The sequence below is a fragment of the Coenobita brevimanus genome, chromosome 92, assembly GCF_032717465.1.
Source record: "Coenobita brevimanus isolate Jiangsu-jjx chromosome 92, ASM3271746v2, whole genome shotgun sequence".
In the NCBI taxonomy this organism is placed as follows: domain Eukaryota; kingdom Metazoa; phylum Arthropoda; class Malacostraca; order Decapoda; family Coenobitidae; genus Coenobita; species Coenobita brevimanus.
Genome location: NC_137045.1, coordinates 14,164,699 through 14,188,370, shown reverse-complemented (window position 1 = coordinate 14,188,370; position 23,672 = coordinate 14,164,699). Strand labels below are relative to the sequence as shown.

At 43.5% G+C, this 23,672-nt stretch overlaps 1 protein-coding gene across 1 annotated transcript; it reads right to left on the bottom strand.

Moving 5' to 3' along the window:
• Nucleotides 1-832: 832 nt before the first annotated feature.
• LOC145412145 (tubulin beta-1 chain-like) lies at nt 833-20,868 on the bottom strand. Its single transcript, XM_080282078.1, has 6 exons — nt 20,749-20,868; nt 4,822-5,056; nt 3,863-3,978; nt 3,493-3,621; nt 3,201-3,332; nt 833-2,874 (listed from the first exon to the last, which is right to left on the bottom strand). The coding sequence occupies exons 1-6, from the start codon at nt 20,803-20,805 to the stop codon at nt 2,188-2,190; spliced, it is 1,356 nt and encodes a 451-aa protein (XP_080138204.1). The 5' UTR covers nt 20,806-20,868; the 3' UTR covers nt 833-2,187.
• Between the last annotated feature and the right edge of the window lie 2,804 nt (nt 20,869-23,672).

The following is a 23,672-nucleotide window of genomic DNA, read 5'->3' as shown; positions in this document are numbered from 1 at the left end:
ACGTCTCTTATCATCATCATTATCATCACCCCTTTCATTATCTTCATTGTCATCATCATCATCATCATCATCATCTTTATCATCGACCTGGTCTTTATTTTATTTTACGTAAGGATAGGTTGAGGTAGGAACCAGAGAATAAGCCACGTAGTGAAAGGGTTAAATCAGTCTCCCTTAACCCCTTCATTACGATGACATGCTTAGCTTATTCTTGCTACAACTTTTCTATTTAAATCGGTCTCCAGACGATTTTATGCAGCATAGGAAAGATTTTTTGAACGAGGGGGGGTTGATATAATACAGCCTTCCTTAACCTCGTCACTACCATTGCGGTGCTGGAGAGGGGCACCTTCACGTGGTGGCGCTGATATAACCTGGTGGTGGAACTGCTGGGTTATACAAATGCCCCTCAATCCCTTCTCTTTCCCTTCCCCCCAAAAGGAGAATAGTGGAGTGCTGGACAAGGGTTGCAACGCCTCCTCCTCCTCCTCCTCCACCCTGTCCCTCTCAGGTGATGGTCAGGTGTGCTCAGAGAGTAGGGGTGATTTTTGCTAGTAACCAAGGAGACTCATTCCTACCCGATAACTAAGGCTCACTGAGCTGTGGGAGTTGCCCAGTTTCGTCAGATGAATTTTAGCTGACTCAAGGGGGTCTTCTAAGATTATAAAATCGTCTAACAGCAGGCACAATAAATGAATAAATAAATGAATGAATAAAAGTTGGTGTATTGAGGGAGGTAGGAATTGAGGGTAAAAGATATGATAATAATAATAATAATAATCGTCGTCGTTGTCGTCCTTAATAATAATAATAAAAACAACAACAGTCACGTTAATCACTTTTATTGTTCCCATTAAAGCCTTTGACATGATATAATAATTCTTGGTTTGATATATTATCTTTTTAAAATAGCACCAGCGAGAGTCATCGTTATCACCTATCATGACGCTTCGTAGCCCCCTTTCCTTAGCGATTTATTTTGCGTGTTGCACCTTGATAGTTTCTCTTTATGCTATGTGTTTCTAGTATCGATATATTTGCCTCCTGTAACGGAGGATGGAAGGCACAAAAATTATAATAAATCGCAAAGGAAAATGAGTGACGAAATCTCCAAACCACTGAAGAGACCCATGACCGAAATTCATTGAAAAATACGATTATTTCCCGTTCGTAAGGGAATTTTATGTTATTTATTTACTTATTAATTTATATATTTTGAAGGAGGGACGAGAGACATGGATAATTTCTTCATTTTTCTCTCTGTACTTCTTCCAAAAAACAAATCTTCGTTTCTTTGATTTATTTCTTGCAGGAAGGACGAGATGCTTGGAAAATTTACTCGCCCGTCTCTCTTTGTCCCTCCTACGAAAATAAATTTTCGTTGTGATAGGGAAATTAATCATAAGTTTGTTTATGTGATTTCGGTCCACATCGTTGAGAATTTTTAGCTCACACGTAAAAAAAATGCGTAAGAACAGGGACCCATTAATTATCTAATCCATAGCATAAATAACAACTGTAAAATGTTATAGGACACCGGGGTTTCCCTTAATTTGACGAGAACAAGGAAGGAAAAAAATAAACTCTTCATCAAATTGAAGGAAGCCGTAACGTGTCTGACTATAACATTTTTTGACTTGCAATGATATCGATTTGGATTAGATAAGTTATGGAAAAGGCGGTATTTTATGTATTTCCGTTCATCTGGCTTTTCAGATCGAGAAGCGGTGAGCGGTGTTGGTTGAGGACGTGATACTAGGACTGGACAAGGAGTGACCAAACTGACTTCAGAGATTCAAACTCCGAGATGCCTTGTTGCCTTGAAAATTGATAACTATACTGCATTTAATAACCTTTTTAAATTCCACTCAGCCCCAAAATACAAATACCATGTGAGAGTCCATTTTAAAACACATCACCATACACTTCGAAAACTGTAATAATCTTTGAACCTCTGTTTTATCTTATTTTAATTGAACGATGCATACCATTCCGTTTGAACCAAGTCATACTGGCATAATAGTGTTATGAATTTGACTTGTTTTTGTGCATAGTGTCCAATAAGTACAGTATTTGTGAAGATCCGAGAATGGTGAAAAAATTATTTGAATATACTCTATTTAAATGGATGGGCTTGGTCAAGCTTTCAAGCACTTTTAGGCAATCTCGTTCTTGGGTAGCCTCCTCTTAGGCAGTCTCCCGCTGGTCGTCGTCCTCCTCGAAGTCCTCCTCGTCGTCCACGGTGGCCTCCTGGTACTGCTGATACTCTGACACCAAATCATTCATGTTGGACTCCGCCTCCGTGAACTCCATCTCGTCCATGCCCTCTCCGGTGTACCAGTGGAGGAAAGCCTTGCGACGGAACATGGCCGTGAACTGCTCAGAGATACGCTTGAAGATCTCCTGAATGGCGGTCGAGTTGCCGATGAAGGTGGACGCCATCTTGAGACCCCTTGGTGGTATGTCGCACACGGCTGTCTTGACGTTGTTCGGGATCCACTCAACGAAGTAGGATGTGTTCTTGTTCTGGATGTTCAGCATTTGTTCATCGACCTCCTTCATGGACATCTTGCCTCTGAAAACTGCCGCCACGGTCAAGTAACGTCCGTGTCTGGGATCGCAAGCCGCCATCATGTTCTTAGCGTCAAACATCTGCTGGGTGAGTTCGGGGACGTTCAGGGTTCGGTAACTAACGGCTTTACGCGCTGTTAGGGGCGCGAACCCGGGCATGAAGAAGTGGAGGCGAGGGAAGGGCACCATGTTGACGGCCAGCTTCCTTAGATCGGCGTTCAGCTGGCCTGGGAAGCGGAGGCAGGTGGTGACGCCCGACATGGTGAGGGAGACGAGATGGTTCAGATCGCCGTAAGTGGGATTCTGTTGGGGGGATGGGGGAATACAATGATCAGTAAGTGTCTGCTTTCATAATTTTGATTGTATTTTCTTTAATATTCTCTTTGCTTTGAGTGTGAAGAATTTGACATCTTTTTAAATTAAGGCAATTGTATGAAAATACAACATCTATGCGCATGACATCCCCTTCACCATAATAACATTTTATTCATTATTTTTTGTGAAGGCTGTATCTAACCCATCCAGCTCAGCAAATGCCTCCCAAACTGAGGAAAATCGTCTAGCAGATATAAAATAAAATAGATCTTATCTCCCAGTGAAAGGGTTGACGAGATCATGGTAATGAGCACCTGTAGCTTGAGTGTCCTGAAGCAGATGTCGTATAAGGCCTCGTTGTCAATGCAGTAGGTCTCGTCTGTGTTCTCGACTAGTTGGTGCACGGACAGGGTGGCGTTGTAGGGCTCCACCACTGTGTCGGATACCTGTAGGAGGGGAGGTGCGTTAGGGCCGCGTTGGGGTTAGGGGAGATTATAGTATTTTTTGACCGATTTGTTTTAATATGAAATCAGTGAAATGGGATGGAAAATTACTCTCTCTCTCTCTCTCTCTCTCTCTCTCTCTCTCTCTCTCTCTCTCTCTCACCTTAGGGGATGGGACGACAGAGAATGTGTTCATAATCCTATCGGGGTACTCCTCCCTAATCTTTGAAATTAGGAGCGTACCCATGCCGGAGCCCGTGCCGCCGCCAAGGGAGTGAGCCAACTGGAAGCCCTGTGGGGGAAATTGGCTTATAAGATCTAAACCATTTTTTACGATTAACACATTTTTACAGAAGTGAACTTGTACCAGAATAAGTTTGTTTAAAGTGGTATTTTTCCAGTTAAATATTCAGTTTGCTTTAGGTGTGAAGTGTAGGTGCAGGAGTCAAGCGTGAAATATAAACAGTCTTATAAACAGTCTTAAAAACAGGCAGGCTTACTATGAAACCTAAGACTGCTTCTGAACACTTTACCTGGAGACAATCGCAGTTCTCGGCCTCCTTCCTCACCACGTCCAGCACTGAATCCACCAGTTCGGCGCCCTCTGTGTAGTGACCCTTTGCCCAGTTGTTGCCCGCGCCGCTCTGACCTGGGGAACAAGAGTAAAGAAATATTAAGATCATTTATTTCGTGTTATAGAAATGAGTCTCTGTCTTTATATCGCTTTTATGACACGCAAAAATATCCTGCGTCGTTTTCCCAAGGTGACCAAATGAGGAGCATTCCATTTCGTGCTGTTCTGAAGGGAGGAAATTTAAGCATAAAAACGTAACTGTACACAAAAGGAAAGTTTCTAGCTCCCTACCAGTTAATTCTTTTATAATCACGCAGGGATTTTGTTTACGTATTTGAACGGGACTAGAGTAGTCAGTCTGTTCCTTAAGACCTATCAGTCCTGCTTTGCACAACAGATGGCTTACACATCTTCACATACCCCTGTCTGCACACACACACACACACACACACACACACACACACACACACACACACACACACACACACACACACACACACACACACACACAAAGTGCCTGGTGATGTAGTGGTTGCAGCGCCCCAGTCGGAGTGAAGGCCTTCCATAGATTGTATCCCCCCAAAAGTGACTGGAGGCATCTCGATCTTTTCCCACCATAAGAAGTGGCCTCATCATCCACCCATAAATCTGTTGGACTACGGTTCCCGGGCCCCTCACCTTGGAACTCTCTTTGCAACTCGCTTCCCCAAATTAGTTTCCCCCCAGACTTCAGCCTACAGCAGTTCAAGACCAACTGTTACAGATTTTTTTTTTTTTTTTATGAATGAATGAAGGACGCCCATAATCTGGTGTATGGATTCCCCCTCCCCCTTCCTCTGTTCAACTTCTGTGAAAAAAAAAAAAAAAAAAAGGGGGCTTGGCTTTTACCGATACCATTCTCTCTCACGCCCGACTCACCGAAGACGAAGTTATCAGGCTTGAAGAGCTGACCGTAGGGCCCCGCCTTGACGGAATCCATGGTGCCTGGTTCGAGATCAACGAGGATGGCGCGAGGGACATAGTGTTGATAGCCGGAACCCTCGTTGAAGTACACATTGATCCTCTCCAGCTGCAGCTCCTCGATGTCCCGACTCACCTGCTGGTACACACCTGTGGGGTCGATGCCGTGCTCGTCGCTGATGATCTCCCAGAACTGTGTAGAGAGAAGGAGGGTTTGGGGTTAATTATCGTCGTTATTATTATCATGTTTTCATCGTTGTTATTATCGTCGTTGTCGTCGGTATTATCTTGTCATCATCATCATCACCGTCGTCGTCGTCATCGCAAATGATCTCCCAGAACTGTGAAGCGACACATGAACAACAGGAACAAAATAAGAACAACAACAGCGTCTTGGCCTTGAACTAGTTATGTGGATTAAAGAAAAAATTACGTCGTGCAAGATGGCGTAAGAGAAGAGGGAGGCGTGCGCTGAAGGGGGATAAAAAAATTCTCTCTCTCTCTCTCTCTCTCTCTCTCTCTCTACGTAGGTAGCAACAATAGCCTAAGATACAGCAAGTGGTACCACCCTTGTCCACCCACACCACACTGACTGCAGTAAAGAATCCACACTACCGACACCCACACCACACCACACCCACACCATGCATACCACACCAGTCATTCTACCCACACCATACTAATAACACTGTCCACACTAGACTACCACATCACACTATTCACACCACACTGTCACACTACCACACCATACCACCTATATACAGTACCTCTAACCGCACCACATATCTACATACTCAGTATCTCCGCAACTACAGAGTGCATTAGGATGTGTGTGTGTGTGTGTGTGTGTGTGTGTGTGTGTGTGTGTGTGTAAGAGAAAGAACGAGCCTTAAAGTGTGTGTGGGAGGAAGTAAAAGGGAAGGACGGTCTCGTAAATGTGTGTGTGTGTGTGTGTGTGTGTGTGTGTGTGTGTGTGAGAGAGAGAGATGCACCTTATCCTTTCTCTTTCTTGATCTCCCTCTTAGTCTTCCATTTAACATCTTCACTGCGAGAGCGGTCTTCCCACACCTCAGTTTAAAAAAAAATCTATACCCTTTCCATATCTTTCTTGGTTTCCAGCTTCTCTTTCTCTCATCAGTATCAATTCTTTACTCACTTTGGTTCATTCTTTGTCTTTCTGTCTGTCTTTCTCTCCATCTGTCTCTCCGTCTGTCTCTGTCTGTCTGTCTGTCCGAATAATTTCCTATCATTAAGCCAGTAATTACATACAACCTCGACAAATTCCTTATTCATTTCTGTATTAGACCGGAATCAAACTCCATCCCCCTAACCTAACCCAACTAACCATAACCTATCGTAAACTAATGTAACCATGCTAGCCAAACCTAATCTAACTCCCTGTTTTAACAACTGAACCTAATCTAACCTAATTTTACTTCTGCTCGCCGCCATCTTGCATCTGGGGTGTACTCTATGCTGGGAGAAAGTGATACGTGGGGTTGAGGGTTGGGGGTGAGGAGGGGGAGACCGAGAACAAGATAAGGGGAGAAAGAGAGAGGGGGGAAAGAAGGAAGAATATAGGGGTGAAAAAGTCAGGATGGGAAAGAGAAGTGGGATGGCGAAGGAGGAGGGAGGAAGGATGGGGATGTGAGAAATGGGAAGGAGGAAAAGGGATAAGGAGAAAGGAAAAAGTGAAAGGAGAGGTAGTGTGTAGAAAAATGAGGACAGTGAGGAGAATTCAGGAGGGGAAAGGTCAGACAGGAGAAGAGGGGTGAGAGGGAGAGGGAGGTGAAGTGGGTGAGAGGGAGGGGAAGAGGGAAGAAGGAGGGAAAGTAGGTGAGAGGGAGGACAGGAGGGAAGAAGGATGGGATGAAAGCATGAGAAGGAGAGGAGGGAGAAGGGAAACAATAGAGGGTCAATGAGGACACGGAATAGAGTGGGAAGGAGCATAGATGAGGATGGTGACGAGGGGTTAAAAGGAGGGGGAGGGGGAGAGCGGCAGACGAGAGGTAAGGGGGGGATGGGGAGTAGGGGTCATGAGGGGTCAGGAAACAGGTGTCTGCTTCCCACACCAGCTGTCATGAGTGGGGAGAGGGTGGCTTAGTCAATACCTTAGATAATTGTAATCCCTCTCCCCCTCCCACATCCCAACAACACCTACGTACTCTGTTTGTGTGTGTGTGTGTGTGTGTGTGTGTGTGTGTGTGTGTGTGTGTGTGTGTGTGTAATCCCTCCCACCTGGCACCGACATAACACCGTCATCACCTTTGAAGCCTTAATCTTTATCTTCATGACTTTTTTCTCTGTACCTGCCAGACCTTCTTAACTCATCGTAGAAAACTCTGACATTGAATAGGGTGGAAATATTGTCCATTAGCCCACTAACTACGGCGACGTGTGATATATTTTAAGTTTGCTACCCCCTCCCCCTATTGTATGCGAAAAAAACAAAAATCCCGCCAAAAGTAATGGATCAGAAGTTACTACCGTGACAGCTGGTCTTACTCTCCCCAACATCAGTGGCCTAAAGTGTAAAGTTAAAGAGTAAATATGTAAAATAAAAGTGTAAAGTAAAAATAAAAGTGTAAAGTAAAAGTGTAAAGTAAAAAAGTAAAGTAAAAGTTTAAAGTGTACAATGGACTGGCTGGGTCGCGATGGGTGAGTGCTTATAAGGGAACTGGTCTGCCTACACACACACACACACACACACACACACACACACACGTCCAAACCAGTCCGTAAAATCCATTTCTTTTCCGTTTTTTTTCTCTCCATTAATCTCCCGCCAGGTCAGTTCTGAAAATTCCAGCAGCACTACCAATCTCATTTTTCTTTTCTTTTTTCATTGTCACATTTTTTTCTTAATGGTATTTTTAAGGCTCTTTGGTTCTTTTTTTTTGTCTTCTATGGCCTTTTTTTCAGTATGTGTTGCTATGATCGCATTTTGGTAATTTTCCTATATTTTTATGGAAGGAAGAAGGAACCAAAGGCTATGTTAATTCCAGGCGTTTTTTCAAGTTGAGGAAATGTTTTACGAGCCAGTAATAATTTAAAAAAAAAAAAAAGCCTCTGCCAACCACTTCACTGTGATGACGTTTATTTATTTAATCCTCTTGCCACCAGACGATTTTATTCAGCTTTAGACGGATCTCTGTTACACTATTTTCACTCTAACTTGTCCTAAAATTGTCACCTCTCCATATTAAATGCTAAGTTGTACCGATATAGTAAGACTAAAATATGCTGCTAGTCATGAAGAAATGCTATGATAAGAATCCCGAGCCGCAGAATTGTCTTGTTCCGCCACTGAGCTATGTGAAATAAGCTGCAAACGGACGAATATCTGGGCCATGTTAAGGTGAAAGGAGTATAATGGTGTCGACGGAGGATTTGTCTCCCCCCCTCCCCCCCTCCCTCCAACTCCAAAAAGCCTCTCCCAGCCTGAATGAAACCCTCTGAAAATAGCAAGAATTAGAAAAAAAAACACGTCCTCGTACTGAAGGGTTCCTGTGGCATTTATTTAAACTCTTACCTGACGATTTCGTTCAGGTGGGGAAACTTTAACGAGGCTGAGCGATTTTAAATGTCTGTGTAAATCCTTTCGTTGACAAAGAGACGCGTGTATTTTATTAATGCAACACAAATCTAACCTAACCTAACCTAACCCAACCCAACCCAACCTAACTCAACCCAACCTAACCCAACCTAAAACCTCTCGGTGCCAGGGAGACGCGTGTATTTTTCTTAAGGCCAAAACGAGCCAAATTTGGTCAGGTGATTACTATTTTCGAAGTCAGTGGGCATAAAATTATATCTGTCGACTGATTTTGATTTTTCCCTCCTACCGTCAGAATATTATATGCAGTTTAGGAGGGAAGATTAGAAATAGTTGCCATGAACCCTGTCACCCGATTAAAACACCATATCCGAGTGTTTAAATGTTTATCACACACACACACACACACACACACACACACACACAGGTAGTCGACCGTCCCTTATCGCTCAGGAAGATAAACCAGGCATACATAGGTTAATGTCATGCCCTCCACACCACTCCTTGATTGCCAGATAAACAGCAGAAACTGTTTTATGATGGCGGTCACTCTCTACGCGTTCTCTTTCTCTCTCTCTCTCTCTCTCTCTCTCTCTCTCTCTCTCGTTCGGGTGTCGGCCTGGAACATCGACTTATTTGGTGGTGTGTCCTTGGGCGTGGGCGTGGGCGTGGGCGTAGGTGAGAGAGTGAGTCAGACCATGGGGGAGGCCATGTAAGTCTGTACCTGCAGTATAGTGAAGGGCTTAGGGAGGGATGGAATTAGCCTTGTGTGTGTGTGTGTGTGTGTGTGTGTGTGTGTTTGTGTGTGTGAGAGAGAGAGAGAGAGAGAGAATTTTTACTCTCCGGACCCTGCCCCAACCCTTTTTTAGGTGGGAAAAGAAGTCTGGATGATGATTAACTCCTTAGGACGTTTTTTTTTTTTTCTTTCTTCCCATCTCCAGACGATTTTATTCAGTTCTGGAGAGGCTTTTCGAACTCGAGGGGGTTAGATACAGCCTTCGTTAACACTCTGGCAGTATTCCTTTCAGCTTAACTTGGCCCAGTTTTTTGTCCATTTGGGGCTTATTCTACGTAGCTCAGTGGCAGAAAAGGATAATGCTGCGGCTCTGCTTCCTTTCCAGCCTTTCCATAGCACTTCCTCGTGACTAGTATCAGATTTTTGTCTCGATCTATTATTCAGCACTGAAGATGGGATGATGGCAATTTTAAGCCAGGTTGAAGTGAAAAGAGCATAGGAGACGGCCTTGCAAAGTTTAATTAAATCTAATGGAGATAAACAAGAATAAGACACACAGGACGTGCTCTTTCTGATAGGGTTTGGTAGTTGTGGTAGGAATGGTTGTGATAATGGTAGTAGTAGTAGTAGTAGTAATAGTTGTTGTAGTGTATGTAACAGCTGATAATTTAATGGTGGTAGTTGTGGTAGGAATGCATGAGACTATAGGTGTTGTGATTGTGGTGGTAGTAGTGGTGATGGTAGTAGTAGTAGTAGGTGATTTGGTGGTGGCAGCTGTGGTAGTAATGCTTGTAGATGTGGTAGTTATGTGGTAGGAATTCATGTGATGGTTGATGTTACGTGGTAGTTGTGGTAGTAATGCTTGTGGCTGTAGTGGTCGTTGTGATGATGGCTGAAGCAATGACGATGATGATGATGATGGTGGTGGTGATGATGATGGCGGGGTTGGTAGTGGTAAAAATAGTGACGGAATTGCCTGCGAGGTATTCATTTTTCTTCACACACACACACACACACACACACACACACACACACACACACACACACACACACACACACACACACACACACACACACACACACACACACACACACACACACACACACACACACACACACACACACACACACACACACACACACACACACACATACACACACACACACACACATACACACACACACACACACACACACACACACACACACACACACACACACACACACACACACACACACAGATCCATATTTCCTTCTCAGAGCCACATCATCATCATCATCATCATCATCATCATCATCATCATCATCATCATCACCACCACCACCACCTTCCCCATCCCTACCTGAACACAATCGATGAACAGGAAAAGAATGAAAACAGACAGAAATAATGAAAATAAAAGAAATACCGAAAGGAAATGGGAGTCAAATATTCTGAAAAGAATTGCGTGCATTATTAAGGAGACATTTTGAGAGCCGAAGAAATTCATTGCCGGGTGAAGCATGAAAATGGCTGGATAATTCGGTTTAGAGAAGTCCCCTCGGCTCAGACGGGTCGATCACGCGCGCACATACGTACACACATGCGCACATACACACGTACACACATGGGTATACACATACACGCACTTGCGCACACACATAGGTGGGCATATATGTACACACACACTGTTACATGTTTTTTTTCTTGTGTACACGTTCGGTCACACACACACACACACACACACACACACACACACACACACACACACACACACACACACACACACACACACACACACACACACACGACGTCTAAGATAGTGGACAGGGGCGAAGTTAAGGGGAGGGGCGAGGGGAAGGGGAGTTGACATGTTTCTCCTCCCTCCCCACCTCTCCCCCACCCCTCCTACTGCTTTATATGGTTCTCCCTCATCCCTCCCCCTCCCTATCACCCAACACCCTCTATACCCCTCCCCCTCTTTATCCCCCACCCCCTCTCTTCCTCCTCCCCCTCCTCATCCCCCTCCATCCCTCCTATCCCTCCCTCTCCCTCGTCTCCCCCTCCCTCCTTTCTTCTTCCAGTTTGTTGGCCTGTCTTCTCTTCCCTCCCCCCTCATTTGTCTTCCCTTTCCCCCCTTGGTTTTCCCCTTCCCCTCTCGCCTTGCCTTTCCCTCTCTCTTTTCTCTTTCTTATTCCTTCTTCCCTGATTTCTCTCACTTTTTCCTTCCTCTCCCCTTCTTCCCCTTACCTCTCTCCTTCTCCTTCTGGCCTTCTTTCCTCCTCCGTTCTCTCATTCCTTCCTCTCTCCCTCTCCTGCCTCTCTCTTTCCCTGTTCCTCTCCTCCCCCTCTCCCTTCCATTCTCCCTCCCTTCCCCCTCACTTTCTGCTCGTTTCCTTTCCACCTCTTTTGTCTCCTATTCTCTCTCTCTCTCTCTCTCTCTCTCTCTCTCTCTCTCTCTCTCTCTCTCTCTCTCTCTCTCTCTCTCTCTCTCATTTGTATTCCGAATCATGAAATGGGCGGCGGCAAGGTGGAGGGTAGTGGAGGGAGGAGGAGGAGGAGGAGGAGGAGGAAATGTAAAGGAAAGGAAGGAAAGGAGAGGGAAGAAATGGGAGGAAGCGAAGAAAGGGGTAAAGAAGAGAAGAAGAAGAGGAAAGAGACAGAAGGGGAGGAAAGGAAGAGAGGAAGGGAAAGGAGGGAAGAGATGAAGAAGAGAAGAGGAAGGTATAGGAGAAAAAATAAGTGAGAAGAATGGAGGAAAGGAAGGGAAGGGAACAGAGGAGGTGGAAGAGAAAAGGATGAAGAGAGGAATGAGAGAGAGGAAGAAAGGGAAAGGAGGAAATAAAGGATGAAATAGAAGAGAGAGAGGAGGAGGAGGGAGGGAAGGAGGAAAAGAGGGGTGACCATGAGTATAGGTGAAAGGATGAAAGAGGGAGGGGGAGGGTCGAGGGTCAGGGAGAGGGGGTGATGGGAGAGGGAGGGGTGAAAAGGGAGACAAGAAAAGAAGAAAAAACTAATAATAATCATGTTAATAACAATAATGATGATGATGACGGTAAGGGCAAGGTAAGGGTTATGAGAGACAGTCAGACAGACAGAAAGGCAGACAGACAGAAACTTTCACTCCATCTCTGACCCAACAAAGCTGCTCTCTTGTTTTCTCTCCCACCTGTGTCAAAAGTTCCTTTACATATCAGGGGGTTCGAACTCATGTGGCAAGAGAAGTGGACTGCTGTGCGAAAGGACGTGAGATCGGTTTCAGTCGGCGGCAGGGAACTTTTTTTTTTCTATGTGAAGAGAGGGACGGCAGTGGAGAATAATAATAATAATAATAATAACAGTAATGCTGACGACAATGACGAAGAAGAAAGAAGAAGAACAAGAAGACAGACGACGACGACGACGACAAGAAAGAGGAGAGTAAAAAGAAGATGAAGAATGAGAAGAAGTTTAAGTAACAAAAGTACCTTAGTAGCAGTAGTCGTAATAATCCCATTTAATTCCGGGTTGAACAGATTTTCATTACTTCCAAGTTCTGCGTCCGCTTTGCTAATCCGAGTCTCGTTAATAATCCCTATCATTATCCCCTCCCCGCCAATTATGCTCCTTTGTAACTAGAGAAGGAGACGCTGTAATCATCTCTTGTTTTCATTTCCACTTTGTGCTTCCCGATGCTCATGTGTTGTCATTTCTCGCATATTTTTAGATCTTTGTGCTGTTTTCTTTCCCTGCGCCATTTGATCTTCTTTTGTTTTTTATTTCTGATGTTTTGTTTTCCAGTTCGTATGTGGGTTTAAGTAATGTTTTTTTTTTTTTTCCATTTCATTTGAAATTGTATTTTTTAAAATGCAGTTTCAACCGAAAATTGGTTTTTAATTTTGTTTTATCATTCACTTCGTTTTTTGTGTTTTGGTGTTTGCATTACTTCATTATTCTCTCTCTCTCTCTCTCTCTCTCTCTCTCTCTCTCTCTCTCTCTCTCTCTCTCTCTCTCTCTCATAATCACGAACACCCTCTCCAATATTCTTGATCATAAAGGAGGCCTGTCATGAACGTGATGTTGATTTAGACCAGCGTTATTCTCTTATCTCTGAATATATTAATGGGGAACGCGTTGATGGGCCATATCTCTTATCTGGACATATAATTATAGGGCAGAATATATATGTAGGAATGTTGGGTTGGTGCAGGGCTGTGTGGCTTATGGCAGTTTTACGATGGCACACACACACACACACACACACACACACACACACACACACACACACACACACACACACACACACACACACACACACACACACACACACACACACACATTCAAATATACGCAGACATACGCACAGTACATCAGACACACATATAAATACACATGCAAATACGCACATTCAGTCATACGCACATTCGCTTCAAACACATACACATTCAAGCATATATATACACACGGAAGACACAGATGTTTACTATTAAACATACATTCTTACGGCGCATTTAAATTTACACATACACAGAAAATAAAGAACACACAAAAATACACACATGTTCACGCACATTGGCTTACACTCACAAACGAGTACACACGAGGACTTTTTTTTTATGTGAGTAAGAAGGAACCAAAGGCCTGGAGCCCGCAAACAATTCCCTCCAAGAAAAAAAAACAATACAAAAGTGAGCCAAATTCAAGATCTGTTCATTTCGAGATGCCTGGACACACTGCGTTTGAAAGACTGGAGATCATAGGATGTAGGAAATATAGACAGAGGGAGACAGTGCCAGAGTTGACTTGTTGCATAAATGAAGGACTGGGAGTAACGGTTAACTCTTGCATTAGAGAGTTGGACAGAAAAGGGATGAGAGTTTGTTGCTAGACGGGTGCTACGTGCCCGTCGTAGAGGTGGAGGGATGCAAGCAGACAGTTCAGAGGAGCAATGACCATGGAAGTAGCGACTGAAAAGAGATAAAGAGGCAACAGTGCGGCGAAGAGACAGAGGGTGAAGGGAGCCAGTAAGAGGAGGAGAGTTAATGAGACGAAAAGCCTTTGACCCCACCCCATTGAAGAGCTGTGTGGGGGGAGCCTCCCCACACACGAGAGTTCTGCTCTACACAGGGGCGAATAAATCCCCTGTATAAAGTCAACAACTGTGCAGGGGTAAAGAAGGTACGGAATCGGCTTAGCACACCGAATCTCTTGGAGGCTGATTGTACGAGAGATGTAATACGATCTTTCCAAGATAAATTCCGAGCGAATGAAACCCCAAGCATGTTCACACATATTATGCAAACTCGGACACACACACACACACACACACACACACACACACACACACACACACACACACACACACACACACACACACACACACACACACACACACACACACACACACACACACAAATACTGCACCCCATCTTTGTTGGCACTTGACAAACAGCTGAACATTCCCACACGACACACACACACACACACACACACACACACACACACACACACACACACACACACACACACACACACACACACACACACACACACACACACACACACACACACACACACACACACACACACACACACACACACACACCAAGCCCTACACCCAGACAGTTACTGTGAAGAATGCACGCTGTTTAATCTCATAATAAGGGAGAGAGAGAGAGAGAGAGAGAGAGAGAGAGAACCTTGAGCCTCTTTTCCCGGTCAGTATGGTCACTTCTATATACGGTCAAATGGCCTCCATACTGGGCCTTTAAACTACCTCTTTGGCGCCACTTTTACTTGAGAGAGAGAGAGAGAGAGAGGCAGGCAGGCTTGGTGTGTGTGTGTGTGTGTGTGTGTGTGAGTGATATAAGGAAGGTGACTAAGAAATACTTGCATTTCTACACACACACACACACACACACACACACACACACCACTCACGAATATTGATAGCAGCACTCTAATAGCACTGCAATTTTTGTACAGCATAACCTGCTACGCCTCGACCGACAAACTTGCTAAGCTTTTCTATATTCCAGTCTAGTTTGTTCCAGACCAAATACCGAGACCAAATGCTTGACCTAAGACAGTAGATTTCGCATTTACAAGCTTAATTTCCTGCCCTCGTTGCACATCTTCCTAGGCGACTCATTCTGTACGTTACTTCTCCTTAGTCCTTTGTATTTTTCTTGATGCAGAACTATGTCGGTGTTAATATTATATAAACGCTGTGGAAGAGAATGTTCAGGTGTTATGTGCAGAGTAAGTCGCAATAGAAGGGGTGTTACGAAACTTCCTGTGCTTGTTAAAACGGGCTTACGTTGTGTTTAATCTTTTGTTTACGCTTTTGCCTCACACCCCACAACTACAGTAAATATAACATTGAAAAAAAATACGAAGAAAAATAACTATTCCCGATAATTTTTAAGGGTTGTCGAGACCTGTTTATCCAGCAAAAAGGTTCAGATCCTTTATTAGTGCCGACCTAGACACATATAAGGGAAAAGTGAACGTTTGTTGGGGTGAAAGGACGGTAAATAAATCAATGAAAACGACCCACTTGCTGGAGGTTTGAGAGAGAGAGAGAGAAGCAGATAAGCACGGAAGAGAGAAGCGAACAGATAAATACAGAACACACACACACACACACACACACACACACACACACACACACACACACACACACACACACACACACTTGCTTTACTAAGGGTGGGGAGAGGTGGAGGGGTTGTAGACAAATACCAGAGTGTATAACTTGCTCTCAGCTGGCACGCGAAGGCACCTCTCCACCCTGTGTGTGTGTGTGTGTGTGTGTGTGTGTGTGTGTGTGTGTGTGTGTGTGTGTCTTTAAAGTCGGATCCATTTCAGGATACCCCAAAATCTGTCTGGTTAATTTTGTGGTGATGGGCGTTGGTTCGATTCTCCTTCTCCCCCCGTCCCCCCGACACACACACACACACACACACACACACACACCTGGTTGGGGAATCGAGGAGGTCTTTGTTTGGTCACACGACAAGGCATATGGCACGTGGGGAAGGGGGAAGGGAGGGTGTGGAGGGTGAGGGAAAAGTGAAGAAGGGAGGGAGGGAGGAGGACAGGTGAAGGGGAGATTTGTGGGGGAGTGGAGGGTGAGGGGGAGGTGATGAAGGGAGGGGGAGGAGGTCAGGATGAAGGGGGGGTGAAGGGAAGTGGAGCTAGGGGGGGAAGTGAAAAAGGGATGGGTAAGAGGACAGGTGGAAGGGGAGGGATGGGGAGGGACCCGGGAGTTGGGTAGTTGGGGGAGAGGGAGGGGAAGTGGCGAGGTAGATGGTAAAAAGGTGGGTAAGTGGGAGAGGAAAGTAGCTAGAAGTGGGGATGGAGGAGGGGGAGAAGGGGAAATGGTTCAGTGGGGGAAGGAGTAAGGATGGAGTGGAGGGTAGAGGGATGAATAGGGGGAGAGGGCGGGAAGGGAGTGCAAGGGGAGGAGAAAGAATTTGGGTAGTCAGGGAAAGGTGGAGAGGGGACATGTGACTGGAGTATGGGGGGCAAGGGGCCGGGAAGAGGTGAAGTGGAGTTAAGGTGGGGAGAAAAGATGTGAGTGGGGGAGAAGGAAGCAAAGATTGAGTGGGCTCGGGGAGAAGGGGAGAGAAAGCCTGGAAGAGTTAAAGGGCGAAGGAAGGAGGCATGGGAGGGGGAGGAGCAGGGAAGAGGTGAAGGGAGGGGGAAGGGCAGGGAAGTGGTTAAGGGAGGGGTGAGGGTAGGGAGGGAGGGGTTGACTGGAGCAGCACCACACCCACTATCACATACAGAGATACAGACATGTCCCACACTCATTCACACCTGCTCTCCTCACCCCTCCTCTCACCCCTCACATTCTCTTCTTCATTCCGTTCCCCAAGAGCAAGTTTTTAAATCCATGCGAAACACAGAATTCACTGATAAGCACAAGAAAATAAAAAAGCTTGACGGGTTATACATTCCACGTGTGCTTTTAAATTTTTCATCACCTCCCACACTCTGTTCTTCATCGTGTTATCCAAAGTAACGTATTTATCAGAGAGGAAAGCAAGCATTAAATAATCGATATAAGAAATGAAAGTTTTATTAGTAACACCCTGTCTCCTCCCTCCCACAGTGCTTTTAAATTCAGGTCTTCTGTCACTCCTACCCACACGCCCCTCCCACTCCGTTCTTCATCGTGTTCATTAAGGGCAAGTTATTGGTGAACAAGAAATGCAGCTGTTGAGCGTATTGTGCAGAGTAAAAATAGAATTCCTGGTAATAATGTCTCACTAATAATTTTTAGCCTTCCTGCAGCCCTGCATGCTCTCATCCTCCGAAGCTGTAACTCACTGTTTCTCAAGCGTATGTGGTTCAGCAACTAGTAATATAACTAAGGAAGGTTTATTTTCACCTGACGGAACTGGGCCACTCCCACAATTTCATAATTAAGTTGTAAGCCCATGAAATTCGACGAGCCTTGGCCATGAATGGATCTCCATGGTTATTAGTTAAATCAACCCTCCAGATGAAGAAGGAGGAGAAGAAAGAGGTAGAGAAGAAGAAAACGATTATAGTAGCATCGGCCCTCTTACTCTATGACTCACCCTCACCTGAACAAAAACATCTACTATTTGCTGGAAAGAAAATGCTAATGTTTTTCTAATTAACCTCAATGTCAACGAGCTTACGGCAGGAAAATATAGAAAGTAATCAAAGATAGTAGTTGGCTTATACATAACCAAAGCTAACCTAATGAAAACAGCTGTGCAGAGAAAAAATAAAAACGCGTATTCTAATAGTCATAAACAAAAATTACAAGAGGAAACTAAAAAGGAAAAATAAACCCAAGAAACAGTAGAAAAAACTGTTGAAATACGCGCAGGGAGGAAAAATACAAAAGGAAAATAAACTAAGAACAGGAAAAAAAAAATCTGAAATACAAGGAACCAAAGCTGTCGTTCTAGGAAAAATAAAAATAAAAGCAGCTGTGCAAAGAGAAAGTGAAAACGGGTCGTGTATCAACATCGTAAACATAAATCACGAGGGGAAACTTAAGCAATATTATCCAACGCAAACCAGTAGGGTAAAAAATAGAGAGTGTTTGTGATGTGCAGCTGTTTCGTTTGTTGTAATGTTGAAGCAGATGGAGAAACTTAAGGAATTCGAAGTGAACCAATAGAGGAAGCTTGATAGTAAAGAGTGCAGAGAAGGTTTATCATCATCATCATCAACAACCTGAGTAAGTCCACTGCAGCACAAATGCCTCCCCTATCTTTTTCACAGTCATCATCATCATCATCTTCATCATCATCATCATCATCATCATCTTCATTATCATCCCTGTCATTCTGAGTCAGTTCACTTCAGCACAGACGCCTTTCCCATCTTTTTCCATATTGACCTATTGGCTGTTAACCTGTTCCATCCAATCCCAGCGATTCGCCGAATATCATCTCACCATTTGTCTGCCTCATACTGTCACTCAATCTTGGGCTGCCACTCAGTTACCCTCTGTGGCAGATATTTTACCATCATCATCATCATCATCACACTATTATCATCATCATTATCATCATCATCATCATCATCACACTATTATCATCATCATTATCATCATCATCATTATCTTCTTCTTTGAACGCTACTTATGCCTCACTTATATTTTCTTTCGGGTATTTGTTTTATATTGTTCAGCTTCCAAGCAATCTAAGGAGATACTCTGACGAAATATTAAAGCACACCATACACATTTCTTTATTCAAGGCTCAAGAAGCATGATTCTAAGTATGGTGTGTTACTCTGAGACGTGCAGGAAGATGTTCAGAATCAGTATTGAGATCCATAACTCGAATCGTGAAAATCCGTGAAGCGGTGATGCATAAATTACGAAGAATGTGCATAAGAGAGAGAGGGGGGGGGTTTCATGTGAAATAATTATTAAAATATAAATTGGTGTGAAGATAAATAAAAGATGTACTAAAAAAAAAAAAATCCACCTTCACCTGCACAACATGGGCTCGTCTTCTCAGTGGTAAAGGAGGTTCCCTAACACCTTTTCCTAAGCGACTTATTTTGCTCATTACACCTTACTCTGCGTCTTCTGTACTACATAATTCATTGTAATACCGCCATGCTCTGAACAGATAACGTACGGAAGGATATTAACTAGCCATATCCAAAAAAATATATCGCTAAGGAAGAGGTGCTAGGGATATGTAGTTAATTCCCAGCTGGCTAATTAGATGGAATAAGCAACTTAAAGGAAGACGTTACGAAGCATAGCAAAAAATATTTAAATAAATAAAAGCAGGTTTAGTACTCAAAATTTCCTTAATCTAGTATGAACATATTTTTTTTTACCTACTTTGTCCATATTAATCCTATAATAAAATAAACTGATAATTAATGTTATATAAATTTACCTTTGCTTTCAGAACTACTTGTTTAGCAAATGAGTCAAACATCTATCTGTTATTTATTCTCCAACTTTTGTCGGTTATCTGTCTTATCTGTTATCTTTCTGTTATCAGTTATTTTCTGTTATTTGTTATCCATCTGTTATCTGTTCTTCATCCGTTATCTGTTCTCCATTTGTTTTCTGTTATCTGTCTTGTCTGTTATCCATTTGTTAGCTATTCTCCATCTTATCTGTTTTCCATCTCTTATCTGTTCTCCTTCTGTTATCAGTTATCTGTTTTACGAAGGATACGACCTGCCCACACCCGTTTATACTTTTTAAAATATATTCCCTACTTTCGTCTAATACTCATAAACAAATAGACATACAGATGTGCAATGACAGGTGTCCTTAATGACCCACAGACAGGTAAACATTGAGAGGCAGGTAAACTTAAATTTGCATATATCACCAGGAAAATGTGGGAAACTCGTATTGCATTACATAAAGACAGAAAATTGACAGACAGATAATATTGGAAAAACGCAGGACAATATAAACCACAAGGGAAATTTTTTAGGACAGTAGGAAGCATATCACGTGGGGGAAAATTCGAAAATAAGTAATGTTAATACGTTTAGATTTCCATACACAAATATACCACAGTGAGGACATCAAATGAGCTAAATAAATGTGTATCTCAGTATCGATGAAAATAAATGAAGGGGAAAAATTTAAGTTCTATTTGCATGGTTGACGAATTGTGTTTGACGCTGTAAGTTTAAAGGGGTTAAGAATCTTTGCTCTAACTTGTTCTAAAACTGCCATCCCTCTGTCTTGAATGATGAATTTTAGCAACAGACTGACGCAAGGATGATGCTAGTCATAAAGTAACGCTATAATAAGGATATAGAGCCGTAATATTGTCCTTTGAGCCACTGAACAATGTGAAATAAACTGCCAAGGGACGAAAATCTGGCCCAAGTTAAGGTGAAAAGAGTGTGTATTTCTTTATTTTAGCCTCAGATGGCATCGATTTTTACTTTGGCTGACGCAGACCCCATTCGCCCATGTAAAAAAAAAAAAAACACATCAAGGAAAACAAGTAAGAAGGTACCAATGGAGCCGCAAATGCTGCTAAATACACATAAGAAGTCGATAATAAAAAGAGGGTGTTTTAAAGACTGATAAGGGGCAACTCACACAAACCCAATAAATCACTTAAAAACAAACTCTTACATTCGACTTACTTTCGAGCCGATCTGGTTGCCGCACTGGCCGGTCTGGAGGTGGACTATTTCCCTCATGGTGGTGGTGGCGTGTGTGGTGGAGAGACTTAGAGGTTGAGTGGAGCAGCACCGACCTGCCTGTGGAGTGGTCGGAGGCGGAGTGAGGTGGAGAGTGGAGTGTGGTGGTATTACTAGTGTAGTGCCGGGGACGTCTAGGATGGGGTTGGGGGGGGGCCCTGCCCAAGCTCTACCTCCTCCTATTCCTACCGTCTCCCCCCTCCTCTTCCTGCCTCCTCTTCTCCTACTGTCTCCTCCCTCCTTTTCCTGTGCCCTCTTCTTCTACTGTCTCCTCCCTCCTCTTCCTACCGTCTCCTCCCTCCTCCCCCTATTCTTTCTCTTCCTACTGTCTCCTCCCTCCTCTTCCTACCGTCTCCTCCCTCCTCCCCCTACTCTTTCTCTTCCTACTGTCTCCTCCCTCCTATTTATACCCTATCTTCTCACTGCTCCCTTTTCCTTCTATTTCCTCCCTTCCTCCTTTTTCATTCATCCTTCTAACTCTTATTCCTCTTTCTCTTCCTTTCTATTTCTCCCTCCCCTACATTCTTTCCCCAAGTTATACTCTCCCTTCCTTCCCCACTTCTTTCTTTTCCCCCTTTCTTCCTCCTTTTATCTCCCCCTCTCTCGTCTCTTCTCCCTTTCACTGTCCCCTCATCTCTCCTACTCTCTCTGCTCTTCTGTCCCCACCCTCCCTCCTTCAGTCCTGTCTCTTCCTTTTCTCTCCCCTCCGCTTCCTACCCTTTGTGCTCACATTCTCCTTTCCATCTCATTTCTTCTCACTCTTTCTTCTCTACCTGCTCCCTCTTCCTCCCTTTTGTCCTTCTCTTATTTTTCTCTTCCTTCCCCCTCCCTCTTCTCTCCATGTCTCCCTCCCTCCCTCTTTCCTTATTCTCTCTCACCTGCCCCTTCCTACTCCACCCTTACCTCGCTTCCTGACCTCCCTCGTCCCTTTTCTTTCCACTCCTATCTTTCTGCCCCTCTTTTACATCCCTCTTCCCTCCTCTCTGTCTCTCTCTCTCCCTCTCATTATTATTGTTAGATAATTTTTCTGTTTATTTAATATCGATTTTCTTAGTTTAATGACCTCTTTGTTAATTTTTTCCCTAATTAATTCCCGTTTTCTGAAATTAACGCCCAGTCTGTTTGCCAAATATGAGAATCTAAGTGTCAGACCTGTTTCCACTCTCTCTCTCTCTCTCTCTCTCTCTCTCTCTCTCTCTCTCTCTCCAGGTGATTCAAATGAGAGAGAGAGAGAGAGAGAGAGAGAGAGAGAGAGAACTGCTCTAATTTCCTCCCAAGAGAAGAGTTCGGCATACTTCTAGGTATACAGTAGATCATAATAATGCTTGGCCCTAATTGAGGTAGATTTATCGTAGATTTTATTTTATTTATTCATTTTTTTAATGTAATTTGCTGACCAATTTCCTTAAGTTTTATCTAACAACCTCTTTTAAGTACTGGTGACTTCTGTTCTCGCTTTTCTACAAGATACGTTCCCACCAGTTTTCTTTTTTTTTTTTTCTATACCTAGCAAGTTCACATATGCAAAAGTTCTGCTATTTTTCTCGTCGGTTAAAGCGTGTGGAAATGGATGTGTTTTAACTTGCAATTTAGACACGCGTCCCTAATTTTTACAATATTTATTCTCTCAGTTTCTCACCTCGTTAAGCCCCCCGTGTGATTGATTTTTATGTGTTTATATTTTTGTGTTTCCCAGCATGAAGGTGTAGCATTATGGCGGCCTCTATATGGCGCTCCCGACACCCTCCCTCGCTCTCACTTCACCGCTCCTTTTTAGTGCAACCTTGACGCTATTACGAACTGTTCCGGGCGACTCGTTTCTCGCCATTTTAAGAGTTATTTTAAAGTCGCTTGTTTATTTCATGTGCTATGATAATTCATTCTGCAATCAGGCTTCGTTTCGTGTGCATTTTGTTTGGGTTCGTATCTCCGGACACTGTTTTGCAGCGACAAAATTTTCCGACATAAAGCTTTCACTCACCCATTCACTGCATGTGCTCTCACCGTCTACAGGTAACACGAATTATTTGTATTAAGAATTGAACTTACTGAAAGGGAGAAACCTTTTTATTACCGTGTGTACCGTTTTCGTCCTTTCGCAGCTCGATTTCACGTAGCCCAGTGGAAGAAAAAGACAATAGCACGACTCTGCATCCTTTTCACAGCACTTGTTCATGACTAGCATCATATTCTAATGTTAATCCATTGTTACAACACGGCATTCAAGATGGAGAGATGGCAATTTTAGGCCAATTTAGAGTAAATAGATAGCTAATTTGGGGGTAAACAGTGGAGCGGTACGTGATTAAGGGTTGACAAAGCTTCCTAACCGACGTGACTAAAATATTCATCAGCTATATTTTCTTTACGTTAGCCTTACCCAAAATGTTGTCCTTTTGGAGCTTATTTTGCGTAGCTCAGTGGCAGAATAAGACATTACTGTAGCTCTGCATCCATTCCATAACGCATCTTCATGCCTAGCATCATGGTCTATTGTTAAACCCATGCTACAACTCAGTAATCAAAATGGAGAGTTGGTAAGTTTAGGCCAAGTTAGATTAAATAGGGTATAGCACAAAATTTTTTCCGTCTCTCTGGAATTTTTTGAAGCTGCAAACCTAAAGATAAAATAACAGGTGATTATTTAAATCAAAAGAAATAATCAGTATAGAAGTTTTATATTGCTAGGGCATCTAAGTTGAATCTTCCACGGCACACTTAATTCAAAAAGTGATATTGATGAGTTGTTATATCGTTTGCGCAACTCGACAAAAGACGAGAGAAAGCCTGTAGGATTAATTGCCAAGGTAAACAGCCACCTTGTATTCCAGTAGTCATATTTAGAAGTTATTCTTGTGGGCGGAGAG

Excerpts from the sequence above, each read along its gene's own strand:
- LOC145412145 (XM_080282078.1), bottom strand. The coding sequence starts at position 20,805 with ATGAGGGAAATAGTCCACCTCCAGACCGGCCAGTGCGGCAACCAGATC. Across the intron at positions 3,979-4,821 it reads GCCTGATAACTTCGTCTTCG|GTCAGAGCGGCGCGGGCAAC; the intron begins GTGAGTCGGGCG and ends CTTGTTCCCCAG. Across the intron at positions 3,333-3,492 it reads CTGTCGTCCCATCCCCTAAG|GTATCCGACACAGTGGTGGA; the intron begins GTGAGAGAGAGA and ends CCCCTCCTACAG.